Source organism: Pempheris klunzingeri, chromosome 23 (genome assembly GCF_042242105.1).
Source record: "Pempheris klunzingeri isolate RE-2024b chromosome 23, fPemKlu1.hap1, whole genome shotgun sequence".
Classification (NCBI taxonomy): Eukaryota; Metazoa; Chordata; class Actinopteri; order Acropomatiformes; family Pempheridae; genus Pempheris; species Pempheris klunzingeri.
In genome coordinates, this window is record NC_092034.1 from 14,538,237 (window position 1) to 14,555,448 (window position 17,212).

General features: G+C 42.5%; 1 protein-coding gene across 1 annotated transcript in view; it reads left to right on the top strand.

The window, feature by feature from the left end:
• The first annotated feature begins 281 nt into the window (after positions 1-281).
• nrxn2b (neurexin 2b) overlaps positions 282-17,212 on the top strand; it is a 520,316-nt gene continuing 503,385 nt past the window's right edge. Inside the window, exon 1 of the mRNA XM_070854280.1 lies at positions 282-993. Coding sequence (XP_070710381.1) covers positions 282-993 — 712 coding nt within the window. The remainder of the gene's footprint in view (positions 994-17,212) is intronic.

Consider the following 17,212-nt stretch of genomic DNA (forward strand, 5'->3'; position numbering starts at 1 on the left):
GGCACCAACTGATGGAGAAACGAAGGAGAGAGTCAGGATAAGGACAAGAATTAGAGCTTCAGAGAGAAGAGGAAAAAACTGCTGATTTGTCCTGAAAATTGGAGTAGGGCCCCTGTGAGGATTACTTTACCCAGTGAGCTTCATATCCCAGTTCAGCGACATACAATAATTGTTGTTTACATCTGAAAACTGTAAGCCGCAACAGAACTAGGCTTTACCTCTGTACTTCATTAAACCTTTAAGGCATCAAGTAGAGAAGGTGAATCTTGGGACCTTTGAGCATGACAAGGGGGTTAAGATTCCTGTGTTGGCCCCTGTGGCCTCTGGCCCTCTTCAGCCTGCTCACTACAGTGAAGATGCTGGAATTCGGAGGGGCGCCCGGCCAGTGGGCACGCTATGGACGCTGGGAAGCTGGATCAGTGGGTGAGCTGAGCTTCAGTCTCAAAACCAACATCAGCAAAGCCTTGGTGCTCTACCTGGATGATGGTGGCAACTGTGACTTCTTGGAGCTGCTGATCGCTGGTGGACGCCTCCAGCTGCGCTTTGCCATCCACTGCGCCGAGCCAGCCACTTTACACATGGAGACGCGGGTGAATGATGACCGCTGGCACATGGTGTTGCTCACCCGCAACTTCCGTGAGACCCTCCTGATGGTTGATGGAGAGACAAAAGTGGCTGAGGTCAAGTCCAAGAGGAAGGAGATGGCAGTGGTCAGTGACCTGTTTGTGGGCGGGATCCCACCTGATGTCCGCCTTTCTGCGCTGACGTCTAGCACAGTGAAGTACGAGCCACCCTTCCAGGGTTTGATCTCCAATCTGAAGGTGGGGGAAATGCCTCCTACTTTGTTAAATAGCCAAGGCATTCAGAGCGACCTGGAGTACCTCTGCACCAAACAGAACCCGTGCTTCAATGGAGGGTTTTGCTCTATTCAGTATGGAGAGGTTCACTGTGACTGTACCCACACCCGCTTCAAGGGGAAGTACTGCAAGGAAGGTAAGAATCCATCATAGCGTACCTACTATATCCTGACTTTCTGTGCAATACACATGTCTAGCAGGGTGTACAACCCTTTGGCATGGTAAGCTAACATTAATCTGTTGTAGGTAAAGATACCCCCTTTTTGCGTGGTCAAAACCCCAATTTCATCATGAGATGTTGGAGGTTGATTGTTGCCTTTGGGGGTTTCTTGGTCACTTTGTTGCAATTCATTCTCCTGGGGGGGGGGGGGGGGGGGGGGGGGGGGGGTCAGCCCTATGAGAGATTCTGCATAGTAACACAAGTTCTGATGCGTATAAATTGTACTAAAATGGTCTTTGCTTGTCCTTTTCATAGTGTCTTCCAGAAAAGTCAAAAGTGCCTCATTTTCTTTGATGTGAGGCATCAGGATGTCTGCGTTCCAGGAGGGTTTAACAGTTGAGATGTTGGTTTGGTGAGGTGGAGGGTGAGACGCTGTCTCAAAACTTGGGCTGGCATTTTGTCATTTTCAATCTCCTAATGTCAAAACTGTTTTTAAGAGCTTTTTTTTTAAGGACGATTGGGCTGCTGAAGAAAAAAAAAACACTTTAGACGTGTTTTAGACGTGGCGCAGGTGCTACTTTGAATGTACCTTTAAGAAAAAAAATACAACGATCCTTAAATTCAAAGGTGCTGAATATCTATAACACAAGAATACTTCAAATGCAAAACCACATTATGGGTCTCACCTGTTTTTTCTTCGTATTTCTTTCTTTCCTCTTTTTTATTCTTTCTCTCTGTCTTCATTCTTGTCTCTCCAAGCCTATTGTCTCTGACATACACCCTGCTCTTGCCTTCATTTGCTCTTGGGATGTGCTCCTGTGCTGTCAGCTCATGTCAAACTCTGTTCTGTTGTACACCTCTGGCTCCCTCCCTCCTTCACTGACACATCCCATTTCCATATCTATGGTTTTTCCCTCTCCTTAACGTTCATCCATCTCTCGAGTTCTCTTCGTCCCGCAGCATTTCCCTCAACCCGCCTCCTACCTCCTCTTTTCAAGGCTATCTGGGTTTTCCATCTCTCTTCACCTCCCTCCCCCTCTTTGTGTCTCCCGAGTTCACTCCCCTACTCCACTTATCTCTCTTTCACCTTTACCCACTGTCAGCACTTCCTACTTCTGCGTCTCTTCCCTCCACACTTATCTGCCTCCTCTTTTTCTTTCAAACTGTCTGCATCTCCACACACTTTGCTTGCGAATTAGCTCTCGGTGCAGCCATCACAAATGGCTTGCTCTGTCTTGTTCATTTATTATGGGGGGGGGGGGGAAGCCCTTCATCCTAAATTATCTCCAGTTTTTGTTATATGTACCTTTTAAAATTGCATCACAACCTTCCTAATAATCAATAGACTCTGTTGCCCCTACCGTGTCCCGTGTGATGAAACGACTTGTAATTACTGAATCTTCAAAAGGTAGATAACTACTTTGCCAGCAGTTATGTGCCAGTTGTTTGAAGCCTTGTCTTTTTGTGGCACCCTCAGATAAGCTTTGACAGCACCGAAGGATAAATCAACCCAAACAAAATATTTTGTTCAAATTTGATTGGAGTGCTACTTTTGATAGATCTGAAGTAATAAGAATAAAATCATGCAGCCGTGATTTAGATCAAAGCCTTGTTGTATTGATGTAGATTAGCAGCTCGAGATGCTGTATTGTTTCGTCTATTGCTCTCTGAAGACGCCAGACAGAAGCAGAATCCTTCATTTCTTGTGGATGAGTTATTGCTGTCTATAGCGCAGCAATGATGTCACTGATGGACCACCATATAGGTCTTTTGCGCTCTCTCTCTCTCTCCCGTATTTCTCAGTTACTTTCATTCTTCAAGCCTTTTCTCTCTCTCTCTCTCTCTCTCTCTCTCTCTCTGTCTCTCTCTCTCTCTCTGTGCTCTGTGTCAGATTGCTGTGTGGTTGCTGGAAGCAGATACTGCTGCCCGGCTCTTGGCTAAACTGAGAGCAGAATACCAATGCAGTGCTACAGTGACTGCAGGAAACATTTGTCCTTTTGAAATGGAGAGAGGGAGAGATTGGAGATGGAGGCAAGGAGGAGAGAAATGGAACAAGAGGAAATCAGGTTGATCAACAGTGGAAAAATGTCGAGAGCAAAAAAACGGGAGACAGCACGGAGATATTCATTTCCTCAGTGTTAATTTATTTTCAGCGATCTTCTTTGGGTTTGACGACTGTTAATTGGGTCATTATGGCTGACTGCCAGTGCAGCGGTGTATTTATTCCTTTTATCTAACATGTGGGTGGGAATGTAAAGGTCTCTCTCTCTCTCTTTCAGTTGGTTTTAAGACACTTTTAGATGTCTGTGCTAACAAATCCACGTCGCGCTGTGCTAGCTCTGTGGTGAAGGGGGCACGTCCATGTAAAGCTCGTTTTTTAAAGGGCCGCTGCCCGCTCGCATCAGAGAGGAAGAGTTGATGAGATGTGGGACTTGCAATGTATATTCATGTGTCTTGTACTAAATGATTCATGATGTACTACTTGATCATTTAGGCATTTAGCCGATGCTCCTCTCCAGAGATTTATAATAAAAACTACCAAACATGCAATTATTATTTTACGGCAGCTCCTAGACATTAAACACATACTCAGAATTAAAAGGTAGAGTCACTCATGTCGCAGAAGAAAACACATTTTCCCACTTATTGCTGTCTAGTCGCAGCTACCCAAGCAGATAATATTGGTTTTATGCAGCCAGGTTTTGAGATATCAGTCTGTGAGATTTCTGCCTCCACCCTAAAGCACTGGAGGTAAAGGTGGGTGATATGAAATCTGCCTACAGTCAAATTGTTTTGCCAAACTGCAGAAGCTATCACTTTTAATACTTCTGGTTGACAAAAGTTGGCAAAATTGGATTATATTTTGATTTTTGCACCCATTTTATTTTAACAGCTCACTGTGATAGACGGTGTGACAACAGACATCTCTTTCTGGTTATTTTCTTCGTTAGACATGTTTCTATTAGACATGTTATTTCTAAGGTAAAAAGTATTCATATAACCTTTGGTTGCACTGATCGTTTAAAGGACAAATACGCGCCAAATCCAGAAATGCTGCAAAGCACATACAAAGGAGAAAAGCACTAACATCAAACCATAAAATGTGCTTTAGATACAAAGGAAGTAATGAGCTAATTATTTCCACATAACTGCAAATTTCTTTCCAAGGATATATATTTCAGGATGCAGCAGTTACTAATGAAAGCATGAACATTTAGTATGGCTGCCACTAGATTTGAGAAACTGTTATTGTGAAGGCCTACATGTGGGTGGAAAAGAAGCACTGCGGCGTGAATCACCAAAAACAAGAGCTAATGGGCTTTTACAGAAAAAACAATAAATAAAAATAAAACAGACACCGAATAATTAGACGAAATTGCAGGGCAAGTAAAAGGCAACTGTTGTTTAAAGAGAGCCAAAGAAAGGGCATTTAAAGAAAGGGCTTAACATATGAATATAGATTGATGATGTTGTTTAATATGCTGTTTTGGAGTTTTAAAGTTGTTTGGATATATTTTTGGATTAAAGGTAGAATTCTATCATGGCATTCAGCCTCATTTCAGTGACATGTAATCAATTGCCAATCAAAAAGTCTTTGAAGGCTGCAGCCAAATTTGGCTTGGTAAGGAATTTACTCTATTTCAGTGTATTTAAACTCTGTTGAAAAGCTTCTTAACAACTCAAAATTGAAATCAAACCCCCTTAAAACCCAGTGTATTGATCAGTTACTCAGTTATAGTTTCTTGGAGATTGATGACAGTGACTAATGTTGGCTGTGCTGTGCAACAGCGTAGAGATAATATAAAAAAAAAGTGGGAATAAAATCTAGTTTTAATGACAACAAATGAATAACTAATAATGACAATTGATAGCACGCGTTAAGTATAATGTCAGCATTATTAACGGTTAGATGGACAAGGCACTGAGAAGGGGGGGGGGAGTACAGTGATCAGAGAAAGTGTGTGTTTTCCTCACCACTAATAGCTGCTGTATGCCCATGAATACATGGCTTTGATGCACATATTACAGCAGGAGAGAGAGAGAGAGAGAGAGAGAGGATGGAGTCTGACACAAAGGAGATGCTTTCAAGTGTGCCTGAAGTAGAGATGGAAAGGAAAAGAGCCAGGCTTTAACCACGTGATCGCAACCACATTGTGTTACAAAAATGTTCTCAAAAGATGCACGTTCAAAAAACCGCAGTCTGACAGCCCACAGTGTGGTCGGGACAAATGATTGAAACGGAAGCTATTAGCCGCAAAAGGTCTAATTTACAACAAAAATATTGTCTTCCAGACTTTTTGAAATCCTCTGCGATGATGAATGTCAGCGCAAAGTGGAATCTTCAAAATTGGAATATTGAATATGACAGCTGACGTTTTATAATTTAAGGAGGTTGTGCCATCTCATCTCTCTCTTAAGCACACTTTTTTTTTTTTTTTTATGCCACTGCTCCCTTTGTAGAGTTGGCTCCTCCTGTTGCATTCATTTCAACACTCAGTTCTTAACACCCTTCATCCACGTGTGGCACTGACTGAAGTTTGCTTTTTGCTCATTTATGCAAATATTGTAAGTGGGAGGCTGCTTGAGCAGGATGGTGAACATCACAGAATCAGCCTGATGAATTTTGTGCAACATATTTCTGATATCACAGAAAAAAAACCATTCTAAGTGCGTTACATATGTGTGTAGGTGCGGTCTCCCTGCCACAATCATGGATTCTGCTGCAATTAGCTCACATTTTGAAGTCGTTATGAGCAGCCTTTTTTCCATTAGGGCTTGTAATTAAAGCCGCTATTTGCCTCTGTGGGCCATTGTTTTTTATAATTGATGCCGACCCTGGCTTTGTTCTCTTGCTGACCTCCGAAAGGCAGCGCCGAGCAAGGCAGCTACGAGCTCTCAAGTCAGGATAATTAGAGGTTAAATTCATTTGTGGAAATGACTGAGTAAATTAATGTAGTTATTACAGCAAATTGTGTCGTTTAGGTTGCAATGAAAACGGATTTACACCTGACTTTAAAGCTGTTTGTCGTGGTCGTTTTCTTTAATGTCCCCATAATGCTCCCATACAGCTGACTAGACAGACTTGAGCTGCAAATTCATTAGAATTCAGTAACAAAAAACTAATTCATCCAGCCAAAGAAAAACTGGATAAATATTTTCCTTATGAGACAACTCAGAAAACACTGCACTCAGGAATAAAAGACAATAAGCACATATTGAGTTCATTGATCTCTGTGGCCATTTCACTGTATCAATTTGCAAATGCACCGGTTAGTGAATTTAATGACTTTCATATTGATTTTAGAAGGTCAGATACTGGCAATTTCCAAAGTGACAGAGATTTATTTAGTGACAGACTGACTTAACACAAGGCTAGACTGGTAACCACACCCAACAATGATGTCACTGGGTTCAGGAGTGCACCTTTACATCACCACATTACTCTGTAATATCACGCTCTTCTGTTTCAGATGTAAATCTTTGGCTACACAGGAGGCCTCTCATTTCTCACTCACCCGTCTCGCGCCTCTCGAACTGATACGGGTCTAATTAATAGAGCTGTCCACCCAGGCTGCATTAACGCTCTACACACCCGCTGCCCCAAGCCTGTTTTTAACATTTCATGTTGGTTTCTTTTTTTCATTTTATCTGCATCACTCCAGTGATTGTGTGCTGAGCTCGAAGCGCTCCCAGAATTGCGGGTGACCTGCACACGGCACTGTCCCTGAACTCGTCCTGCGTAGACACAGATGGAGGACAGAAGCTGCTGCTGCTTTCACGACACAGGAGAATCATATTAGCAATTACTCATTGCTAATATGATTCTCTCTGTATATTCTGGTTTGTTGTGTTAATCCAGGGATGTGTAAAAATTCCTATTCATAGTAATGCTATATAACATTGATTAGACTGTCGGACGTGGTCAGTAGTCAGTTGTGGTTTACATCTGAAAGGTAATCCTCCCTAACCGAATCAGTTTTGTAGCGTTGGAATGAATTTGGCATTTTTAGCTTGTGAAGGGAAATTATATCTGGCAGTGTCACAGAAAATTGGATGTTATCTTTCCTCACTCTCTGCCTGTTCTCTGGCAGTGGAATAAAAACACTGTATCACCATTTATGAGGAAAAAAGGTTGATGCAGCAGCCCTTTTCCGCTTGGCAGCGCCATATAGAGAGGTGTTCGAAAAACAGCTGCTTAGCTCATTACTGCTCACTACTCTCCAATTCACTTTCATCATCACTTTTTATTATATATGTTGGAATAAAGCAGAGACCTGGTTCCCCGAGGAGCCCTGCAGTTAACTGGTCTGCGCCCTGCATTGCCGGGAAGGCAGCTCCCGCCCCCCCCACCTACGCCCGGAGTCATGACCTCAGGCAGGACTCTAGCTGCAGAGTGAGAGGAAGAGAGAGACAGCGTTGCGTTCAGGGAGTCAAGGCGTGAGCTTCAAATACACACCGTCCCTTTTATAGCCTGTAGAGATGTTTTAACACGGTCTGCCATGAACAGATGCTATTTTCCCCGACAGGCCAGAGTAATCTGGGTTTATCAGCTGTTGTAATTCATGAACGATAAGGGCTCAGCACCCCTCTTAACACCACAGCCCATGAACGTGGCATTTTATATGCTGCAGCCCGACATCATTTTTAGCTAAAGCTTGAACATCATTTTTTTTTTTGGTACTAAATTGCATTCAGATAGGAAACTGAGCTTTCTTCTGGTCTCAAGCTGAGACAAGGTCAGCCACATTCACAGCCCTAAACGTGACATTTTGACCTGTGATATACTTGAACATTTAGTTTGAAACGGGGTTGTGACTACAAGTCGGTATGATTTCCAAAAGGGCTGCACGCCATGCCATTTTGAACTGTGAATACTTTTCAACTATGAATTTGTCATAATTCCACTTCCTGTAAATAAGCCAATCTGTCATTGGCACAGAATCTTGCCCGTATGTAACGGTTGTATGGTTTGTGTTGAGCATAAGACATTTCCCTGTTGGAATATTTTCACGCCTTTACTGCAGATGAAATATGGGTAGTTGAGAGCTTGAAACACATTTGTTAATTGACTTAAAATGCATTTTGTTTTTACTAAAGGGAGGAATACAAGATGATGTGGAAGTAGCACAAAAAAAATGATCATTTATGCACAAATTCACTTTCCTCACAATTTATAGACGAGGCCTATTGTGAAGTAGGTCACGGTGGTTTGTCATTTTCAAAAAGTAGGTCCTCGGAAACAAAAAAAAAAACGTTGGTAAGAACCGGCCTAAATGATGCTCGTGATAATGCCTCACAGATGTTGAGATAGACTGCACATAGTGCTTTAAATGTCTCACAGTGCCAGTTGAGTGAGGCGGGACGTTGAATTTTAGTTGTAATAGCCGGGGAGGGGGCGGTGACAGAACGGGGCTGGGGCAAAGAGCAGAGGACACCAAGGAGAGTCGTACATCATGGCGATAATTGCGCTATCTTCCCATTGGCAACCACAGAGGGAGGAGGTGGGGGTGAGTTAGGGCAGAGGGAGGAGGCTCACTGCCTGATAATTGAACTCCCAATTAACTTGTCCCGTATACATAAATAAGTATAGCGCTAATGCGGGGGCTGCACCCTGCGAGGCCACCTGAAGACGTTCCATAGATAACCTTATCAGCAACACGTCTGACTGCGACAACAGAGGCTGACAGAATCCAAGCCATGCCTCTCAGCCTACACCAGCCAGCTACGCCGATAGGCTAATGAAGCCCTCCATGTGTTAAAGTCTCCATTGGATCTGATTGCAGAGATTTTGTTGGTGTTAATCAAAGCTGCTGTGTTTCCAGCTCTTCTGGTGCCGCCGTGTGCTGCTGGGACTTGGTGTTTGTAAAGTAGCTGTCGTTATCTTTTTATCATCATGGCTCTCATTTTCTCTCTTCCTCCAGTTACTCAATAAGCAATTCCCTCAATTTCGGTTCGCGCTGGTTGGGGTAGCCTACGGGCACAGATAGGAAGAGCTGGGAAATATTTGACTAAAGTGTGGCGTTAGAAGTTTCAGTGGTACAGTTCTCACCCCCCCCTCATGTCGTGGCAGTGTTTAGATCTCTTTTTAGCAATAGTTTTAACAGTGTTAGAGATTAATTTGTTTGCTAAATGACACTTTAGCAGGGCTGAGCCAACACTTTGAACGAAGGACTGAGCCTCCAGCAGAAGGACAAATTCATATTCAGCCAGCGGTCAGAAAAACATGTGGAAAGCCATCGATGATAAAATGAAATTGCAGCTTAATTTCCCCTTCGTCACTCTTTGTATCTAACGTATTTAATGAATAGCTACGCCATCACCGTTGAGTGATTCTGCTTCATACTCCTGCTTTCTTTATGTCCTCCCCTTCTAACTGGTGTAGCTTTTCAGTCGCACTTTACCCATCTCCCACTCATTCTTTCCTTTTTTTTTTGTTGGATTTTTCTACTCTTGTCTGTGCAGTCATGGCTTTTTGCTGGCTGAACAATCCCAAGTTCAAAGGACACACGCTCCTGTGGCTCCATGCTCCTGCTGATAGATTTCCATCTTTCTCGAACAGACAGCGCCGCCAAAAAAAAAAAAAACTCTAGTTAGGCATTGGTGCTCAGTATTCCTCAGTTCCTCTTCCTTTGATCAAAGAATGTTGCAGTACAGGCTTTGCTCATTCTCTCCTACCATGTTGTCTAACGTCTCGCTCTCATGGTTTCGCTTATTTCTGTGCTTTTGCTTTTGCTTTTTGAGGAGGGATGAAGACCATATATATATTTTCTGCACTCCAAATAACAGGATCAGATCCATACCATGCTGGCCTGATTCATAACCTGGTCGCCCCAAAAAAAAAAAAGAATAACAACTGCTACAGATGAGAGACTTCCTTAAGTCTCTAATCCCCTAATTCCTTCCCCTTATTTTGCACCGTATAAATACTTTCATGCAGATTGCTTCTCCTCGCGGAAGCAAAGAGCAAGCATTAATGGATTTAAGTGTGAGGTTAAGTTGCCTGACTCAAAGGAGCTGGTGACTGTTAAGCACGCTCAAAACATATTTGTTTTGACTTATGTGATGCAATGCGGTGGTAGTGTGGGATGTAGGTGAGCTGGGTGCAATCAAGCAAATGGCTCCCAGGGAGGGTGTCAATCCGATGTTTCCAGCCCACCACCTTCTTCACCCCTTTTCTCAGGTGAGTTTGTACGGGCTCGGAGGTCTCTGCCGGCGTGATCGGCCGTCACATGCAATTAAAGCAAGCTCTCTACCCCTGCTTGTCAATCTGCAAGCGGAAAAGTGAGAGAGAGATCTGGCTCACACATCCCTGTCACTTGTCACTTGCTATCTATCCCCATTATGGTTGAGCCTGAGGAGAAAACAGTAGGTTCAAACCACACAAACAAACAAACAAACAAACAAAGCAAAACAGAAACAATACAGTGTCTGCAAAATTAGCAGCATTCTTTCCTCATTGCGTTAAATCTGTGCTGGTGTGTTTAGGGTCCACGGGCCACGTGTCACTGCAGCGTTGCCATGTAGTTACAGTTACAGACGAGACAAGCGTTGCTATTTTTTTACACTTGTATATAAAGGGCTTTTTTTGATTTAAATAATAGATGATGAAATGGAAATACATCTCATATGAATATATACGTTACCACACTTCTGGAGTACATTAGACAACTTTTCTAATGCAACAACAAAGCAAATCAATAAAAGGATTCTCTGATGTCTTGTTTTCACCATGTTGGCTACAAAGCATCAATATCCTAATGTACTCGCATCAATGGCTTTAAATTTCATATTCATGGATTTTTGAGTGTCTGGTGCAAGGCTTTATGCAATTAGACTTGATTTTTTTTAACCTTCAAGATCTCCTGACTATTTGTGTACGTTAATTAACAGAGAGGTGGCTCCCCAGAGGCTGCAGTCACCAGAATAGGGGGTATTATCAGCCATACAGTCAGATGTGCTCTATTTCGATAACTGCTCCTGCATCCCGCCATCTGTGAGATGACTTCAGCCTTACCTCTGTAGAGAATTATCTGCTCATTAAAATTTGCAATTAGTCAATTAGATTTTACCCACGTTTTTTTTTCATTTAAATGGCCTACCTGCGCTTTCATCTGTATTTTTTGCTCATTGTGATGTCATTTCTTGGAGTATCTTCAAATACTTCATAATTATAAAATCTGTATACCATAAGCTAAAAGAGTAAATAAGTAAATATGTTAGTAATAAACCGTTAGAATTAATAGTATTAATATACTGATCCAAAACAATTTTAAAGATAGAAACATAAATGAAATGTTTCTTAACACAGCAAAGTGCAACAGTGAGTTGCATAAATATTTCCCCGGTACATTGGTATATTGGTATTTTTACACTATATATTTATATTTTTGCTTATTGTCATGATTATCACTTACATACATAGGCCTCCACTATACAATAACACACTAACTAACTTGCATACACACACTATAGACCTACACTAACTTTATATTTCACACTATCCACTGCTTGTTTTTCCCTCGCCAAAATGAGACTGACTTTTTATTTAGCCCCCTTGGCGACAAGCTAGGATGATATGTGATAGGTGATTCTTTTTTTTTTTTTTTGGCATCTCAAACTCATAAAAAAAAAAAAAAGTCTTATTATATTGCATTGAAAATGGCATGGGAATCCAAAGACACAATATCACACAGTGCGGAGGACAAAAAGAGATATATGTATATATTTGCAAGGCAGATGCTGGGGAATAAAACTTTCTAAGTAATATCTTTTGTGTGTGATTGCACATAAAAATGCTGCACTATGTTACCTCAACTATTCCTTTCTAGCCTTGGTCAAATGTAACGTTATGTTTAACTCTGATAATATTCTATATTTCTTGCACTTTACATTAGAACCCTCTGTAATCATTAAGGAGAATACAAATGATGGCAATCCATTTTTATCTCATATCCAACTTTGCTGTGGATATTGCGGGCTACATGTCGGCAGTATTATGTTAAGGCATAAAACATAAACGTAAAATATTGATAGTTCATCTTTTTCTTTGTTACATTATTAGTGCCTTGTTCCTCTCCAGCATCTTTTTATATTTTAGTGTTCTGCTTGCTTACACTCTTATCTTAGCAGCTACAGCAACTAAATATCCCCACTGGGCTTAACGCTTTCACCTTACATTAAATACATTGCTTTCGTTTGTACTTTCTTAATGCTGGATTTAAGAGGTCTGGGTCAGAGCAAATTGGTAACTGTTTGTCAAGTGACAACATGACTGAATAAGTCATTAAGACAGACCCCTAGATATCATATTTCAATGTATAACAGCTGGCATTGTCAAAACACAAACAAACATGATTGCTAAGGAGTTGGCGACATCCTGTGATCCTTCGATGCCACATTACATCAGTATTGTGCATCTCTTCACATCACCAGCATTGTTTTTTCCACTTGCAGTAATAATTCAGTTTGGCCATATTCTGCCATTGTGTTCACTGTTTATTGCGCTCCAGCAACTCGAGTCACAGTCTTGCCTTTACTTAAGGGCTACTGCATTCTAATCCTCACAACTCAACTCAACTATTGCACCTTGTTTACTGCACCAACATGTGCAAGGAGCTCTAAAGAAACTAAAAGAAAATTGGCATAGAAAGATAGTAAAGCGTTAAACGCACCCCACCCCCCCATCCTAGTTGCAAACTCTTAATCTCAGCGAACCTGTTTTGTTTTGTAGCGTCAAGCTGCTTGTGAAAATGATGACTGACTGTATTGTGACTGATAAGACATCCTTGTGGTCTCATGCGTGACCTCTAGTGGGACACCTCTGGGCATCTTGTTTGTGCATTGAGTCATAAGCAAGATACATGGGGGAGGCAGGGAGAAAGGTTGTGCAACAGCACAGTGGAAAAAGGCGTGAAAGCATGGAAGAGTATTTGGAGCACAGTGAATCTCAGAAGGCATTGCTCTTGACACACACTGCGGGGGGAAACCCTCACTATTCTGTAACCTTCCCTTCTTCTTGGGATTCCACTTCAATCAAACACCTGCCAGCTGAGTCTCAAAAGAGGACCGTAATCCCCCTCCCTTTGCCAGCCAAAGACCCCTGCTACTGTGATATGACAATATTGATATATGGAGTAGAGAAGGTTCTGATACTTCCCATCATGCCCCATAGCCCCAGCTGAGTGTATGAGTTGAGCACCCAGGTGTAAAATACCCTGCACTAAATTCAAGCATGTTAAGGAGAGGCCTCGATCGCAACATGCCGGACTAAAATGGGCCTTCGGAGACTACCTGAAGGAGCTACGGGGCCATCGCTGCGGATATCTGCACAAACAGGGTGGCATTCATCACCAGTTTATGGATATACCGCGAACCAGGCTCGTTCTATGACATTTATTTATTTATCTAACCTTCCGAACAGACAGGACCACCTATGGAGTTAATACAGTGCTAGCGACACCAAATTACTAGGAAATGAGGTCTGATTGCTGATGTGCCTGCTGCTGTAATGCCGTCACTCAAGTTACAAGCTGTTGGTGCTTGTGGCTCATCAGAGCTCTCCCGCCTCGCCGCTGAGTGAGACTTGACAACCTCGAGGATAAAAACTTATGCTTTATTTATTTATTTTTACACAACTCCCAATTTGCTTGAGTCTTTTTTAATGAAATAACTAGGCTTATCGAAGAGCCGTGGTAATCTGACACAATCTGTCTGGTGCTGCGAGAGCGTGGAGAGGAAAGCGAGAGATTTGGGGCAAAACTGCGACATGATTGCCTTCCCGCTCTTACTGACTAGCCTATGATTGAACTTGGCATGTTCTCCGTGCCGGGCAATGACCTGGTGCGCCGACTGATAGAGGTCATCACAATCAAAACACAAATAAGATGGCCGACCTTGTTTTAGGTGGATGGCTGAGATGAGCAAATAGCACAAGCGAAGCAAATGTTGTCGGAAGGTGGAAGCTCATCGATCATGCAGCAGAGAATGGACATAAAGGGGAGATGAACTTAGGAGAATTAGCCTGGAAGGATAACATTACAGAGGATGCAGAGCGCACAGACATGTAAATAGAGTAGTTTGGCTTATTGGTGGACGGAAATACTGTGCGTAACAGTGTGGCAGCGGTAGAGACAAAATTGTCCCACGCCTTAAGAACAGGCTTATGTCTTTGATGGATTGCCCAGGGTGATATTTGTCAGGGAAAATGAAACAGCTTGAGGGGCACACTGTGAGTGCTGGGGGGCAGTACGTAGCGATGCCAGCCTCCAGATTTGTGTGTCTGCTGGAATTCGTAGAGTTGCAATCAGGGGACTTATGTGGGGAGCGTGCATCTCAGTTTGTGCGCGGACTCGGTGGTGAGACTTTCAGCATGGCTTCTGTGTCTCATAGCAGGCTGACAGATGGTATGGAACAACAAAGAATAACAAAGACAGGTACAATAGGATTGTCTCTCAGTGACGTGTAAAGGCGCTTCACTGTTTCTCCTCTGTACATTCGGTTCCCCCGCTGACATGTTTTACCACACAGACACGGACCCTAATGACAGCTTTCAGTTTCGTCAGAATCGCTACGGCGACGCGATAATGCGATGCAAGGAAACAGACTTTATTTTACATTCTGAAATGATTATTGTAATTATTCAATCTCTCGTGCTTTTGGAGCAGTCATCACAACATAGCGCCGCATTTATTCACTGCCATCCTTCCTAGCAAAAGGACTTAATCACACATTTCCATAAACACACAAACACATTGACACACATCCTCTGGCATCACTGCTCACAAGCTGAGCAGGGAAGGTAAATATTGACTCAGTCTTCTCATTAAAGGGCTTTTTGACTATCTGAGCCTGAAAAGGACATATAGTACACTAATTGCAAATGGTAGAATGCCAGGGGCAGTGTGTACTGGTGATAATGGTCACCCTTTATCTTCTCCTCTCTCCTCTGTGTAGGCCTATTGCCAAGGGATAACTTAGACCAAAGTGTGGAATCAGATTAGAGGTCATCCCGGATGTTAGGAATTACACAGTTTCACTGTAAATGCAGCAAACATAGTTCATGTGAAAATAAGGTTAATCTTTTTATGCCAGGAGTTCATGCCAAGTTTATACAATGAGCACAGCTTCTAGTCCAATTTTCTCTGCCAGCTGTTGTCTCTTTATTCCACTAAGCCATGCAATTTTTTGGATCATCTTTACAGCTCAGAGTTAGAATACACATAATTCCTTCCCCTAATGCGTGTTGTTCAGCCTTGGTTTAATTTAGGTCCACCACAGAAACAAAGTCACACAAAGTCATCAGTATCAATTGTGAAATGTTGTAAAAATGAGACTGCATAGATAAAGACTCGGCTCATGAATAAGAGAGAAAGGATGAAACAAAAAATCCCAATCCCAAAGAAAATTGTTCTGCTGTTCACATGTCTGATCAAGCTTAAAAATGCTATTACTCTATTGTCACTGGAGCTGTTCTCCCTGGCTTAATTCTGGAAGATGCACTGACCTTTTCAACACTTTATCACATCAAGTCTATTACACGGCGACAGTTTACCTCTCCCTTTTCGCTGTGAGAGGATAATGCCAGCTCCCCCTTTTTTTTTTTTTTTTTTTATTGTGATGAAATGGTAGTGCTGGCTTTAGTGTGATTTCATGTCCTCTGCTCTTGGAGCTTCTGTAGGCAGAAGTCCTGACAGTCGCTTTGCAATCACCAGGAACAACCGTTGCTTCAGTGTGTGATTGAATACCAATAAATCTGACCCTCTTTATGTCCTCCATGAACAGAAAATAGTGGAGGCTTGCCAGCTTGTACAGACAAGAGAGTGGATTATCTTCCTTGGTGGACTTTTAGCTACATGATCCTGCATCACAGAGCAAAGCTTCCATCAAATATGTAGTGGAAGAGATTGATTGAAGCTGATATTGTAATCCATATAATACTCTGAACATTTATATTACCACAGCCATTCGGTAGGTCTCTGATGTACTGTATGACCAAAGATCTTTTTCTTTGACTTTTCATTGCCTCTGGAGGAGGTTAGAGCACTGAGATCATAATGAGTCAGAACTGCATCAGGACTCTGCTTCCCACCATAGTTCCTTTTGCCATCTATCTATTTCCCTTTGCGCCCAGTGTTTTGTGTTGTTTCTTTTCACGTACACCTCAAAATGTTTGTCATACCTCATGTGGACAACGAAACTAAACAATTACCATCTGCATCATTCAGTCCCCATGAGTTTCGCAAGACTAAACCATGACGCAAGCATCTCCAAATGGTCTCCTGGGTGGCTTTGTGTAATATGGGCAGATGGGGGTTAGGATTAATACCATGCTTTATTTGTGCTGCTAATGACAAAGAGGCTGTTTTGGCCCTCGTGAGGGGAGAGCAGTCTTGACGTGAGCAACTAAAATTTGGACCAAAAATAAGTATACATATTCCCATGATACTTTCATGGCGAGGAGACACACAGCCACATTGCTGGTAATGAATGATCAACCTGGTATTATCCTTTTATCCTCTCCCACTGGGACATTAATGTTAATCTATGACTGTGCTGGATTTTTACCAGTGTGACACTTTTGTTATATAAATTCAAATTAAGTCCTATACTTTATTCACATGCGGACAGGGACAGGCACATAAACCTAGCCTAAAGTGGATGAGCCAGAGATGGATCCGCTCACTCAGTCTGTCTTCAGCCAGGTTACCACTGTGATATGACCTGGTTTTTTCGGTGATGTGTGCACGGCGCTGTGCGTGATTGTGTGTGTCGTTGCACCGCACAGGTGGCAGGCAGCAGGGATGGTAGCAGGCCAGTGAGCAGGTAGAATACCACTGAGGTGGAAATAACACAGTCTGGACTCCTCTGCTGCTCTGAGTGGCCTGGCGTGAAATGCTGCAGGTAGTGCTGACCGCACACTGTTGCTCCCCCTGTGCTGGACAGAATCTAGTACAGGTACATCCATGTGGCTTTTTTTATACCTGGGCATGCAGGCATTCGCTAACTTGACCGCATAAACAAGATCCACACACCGTACATTTGTGGCTGTTGTACAATTAGTTTTTTCTAGGGTTGTGCTTGACGTCAGACATGGACTGTAATGTTTTATAGTTTGGGTATTAGTTGAGGTCATTGCGTAATACTGAACAAAATAGCCATTGTAATAAAAGAGAACCTGTACCAAGTCATATGAAAT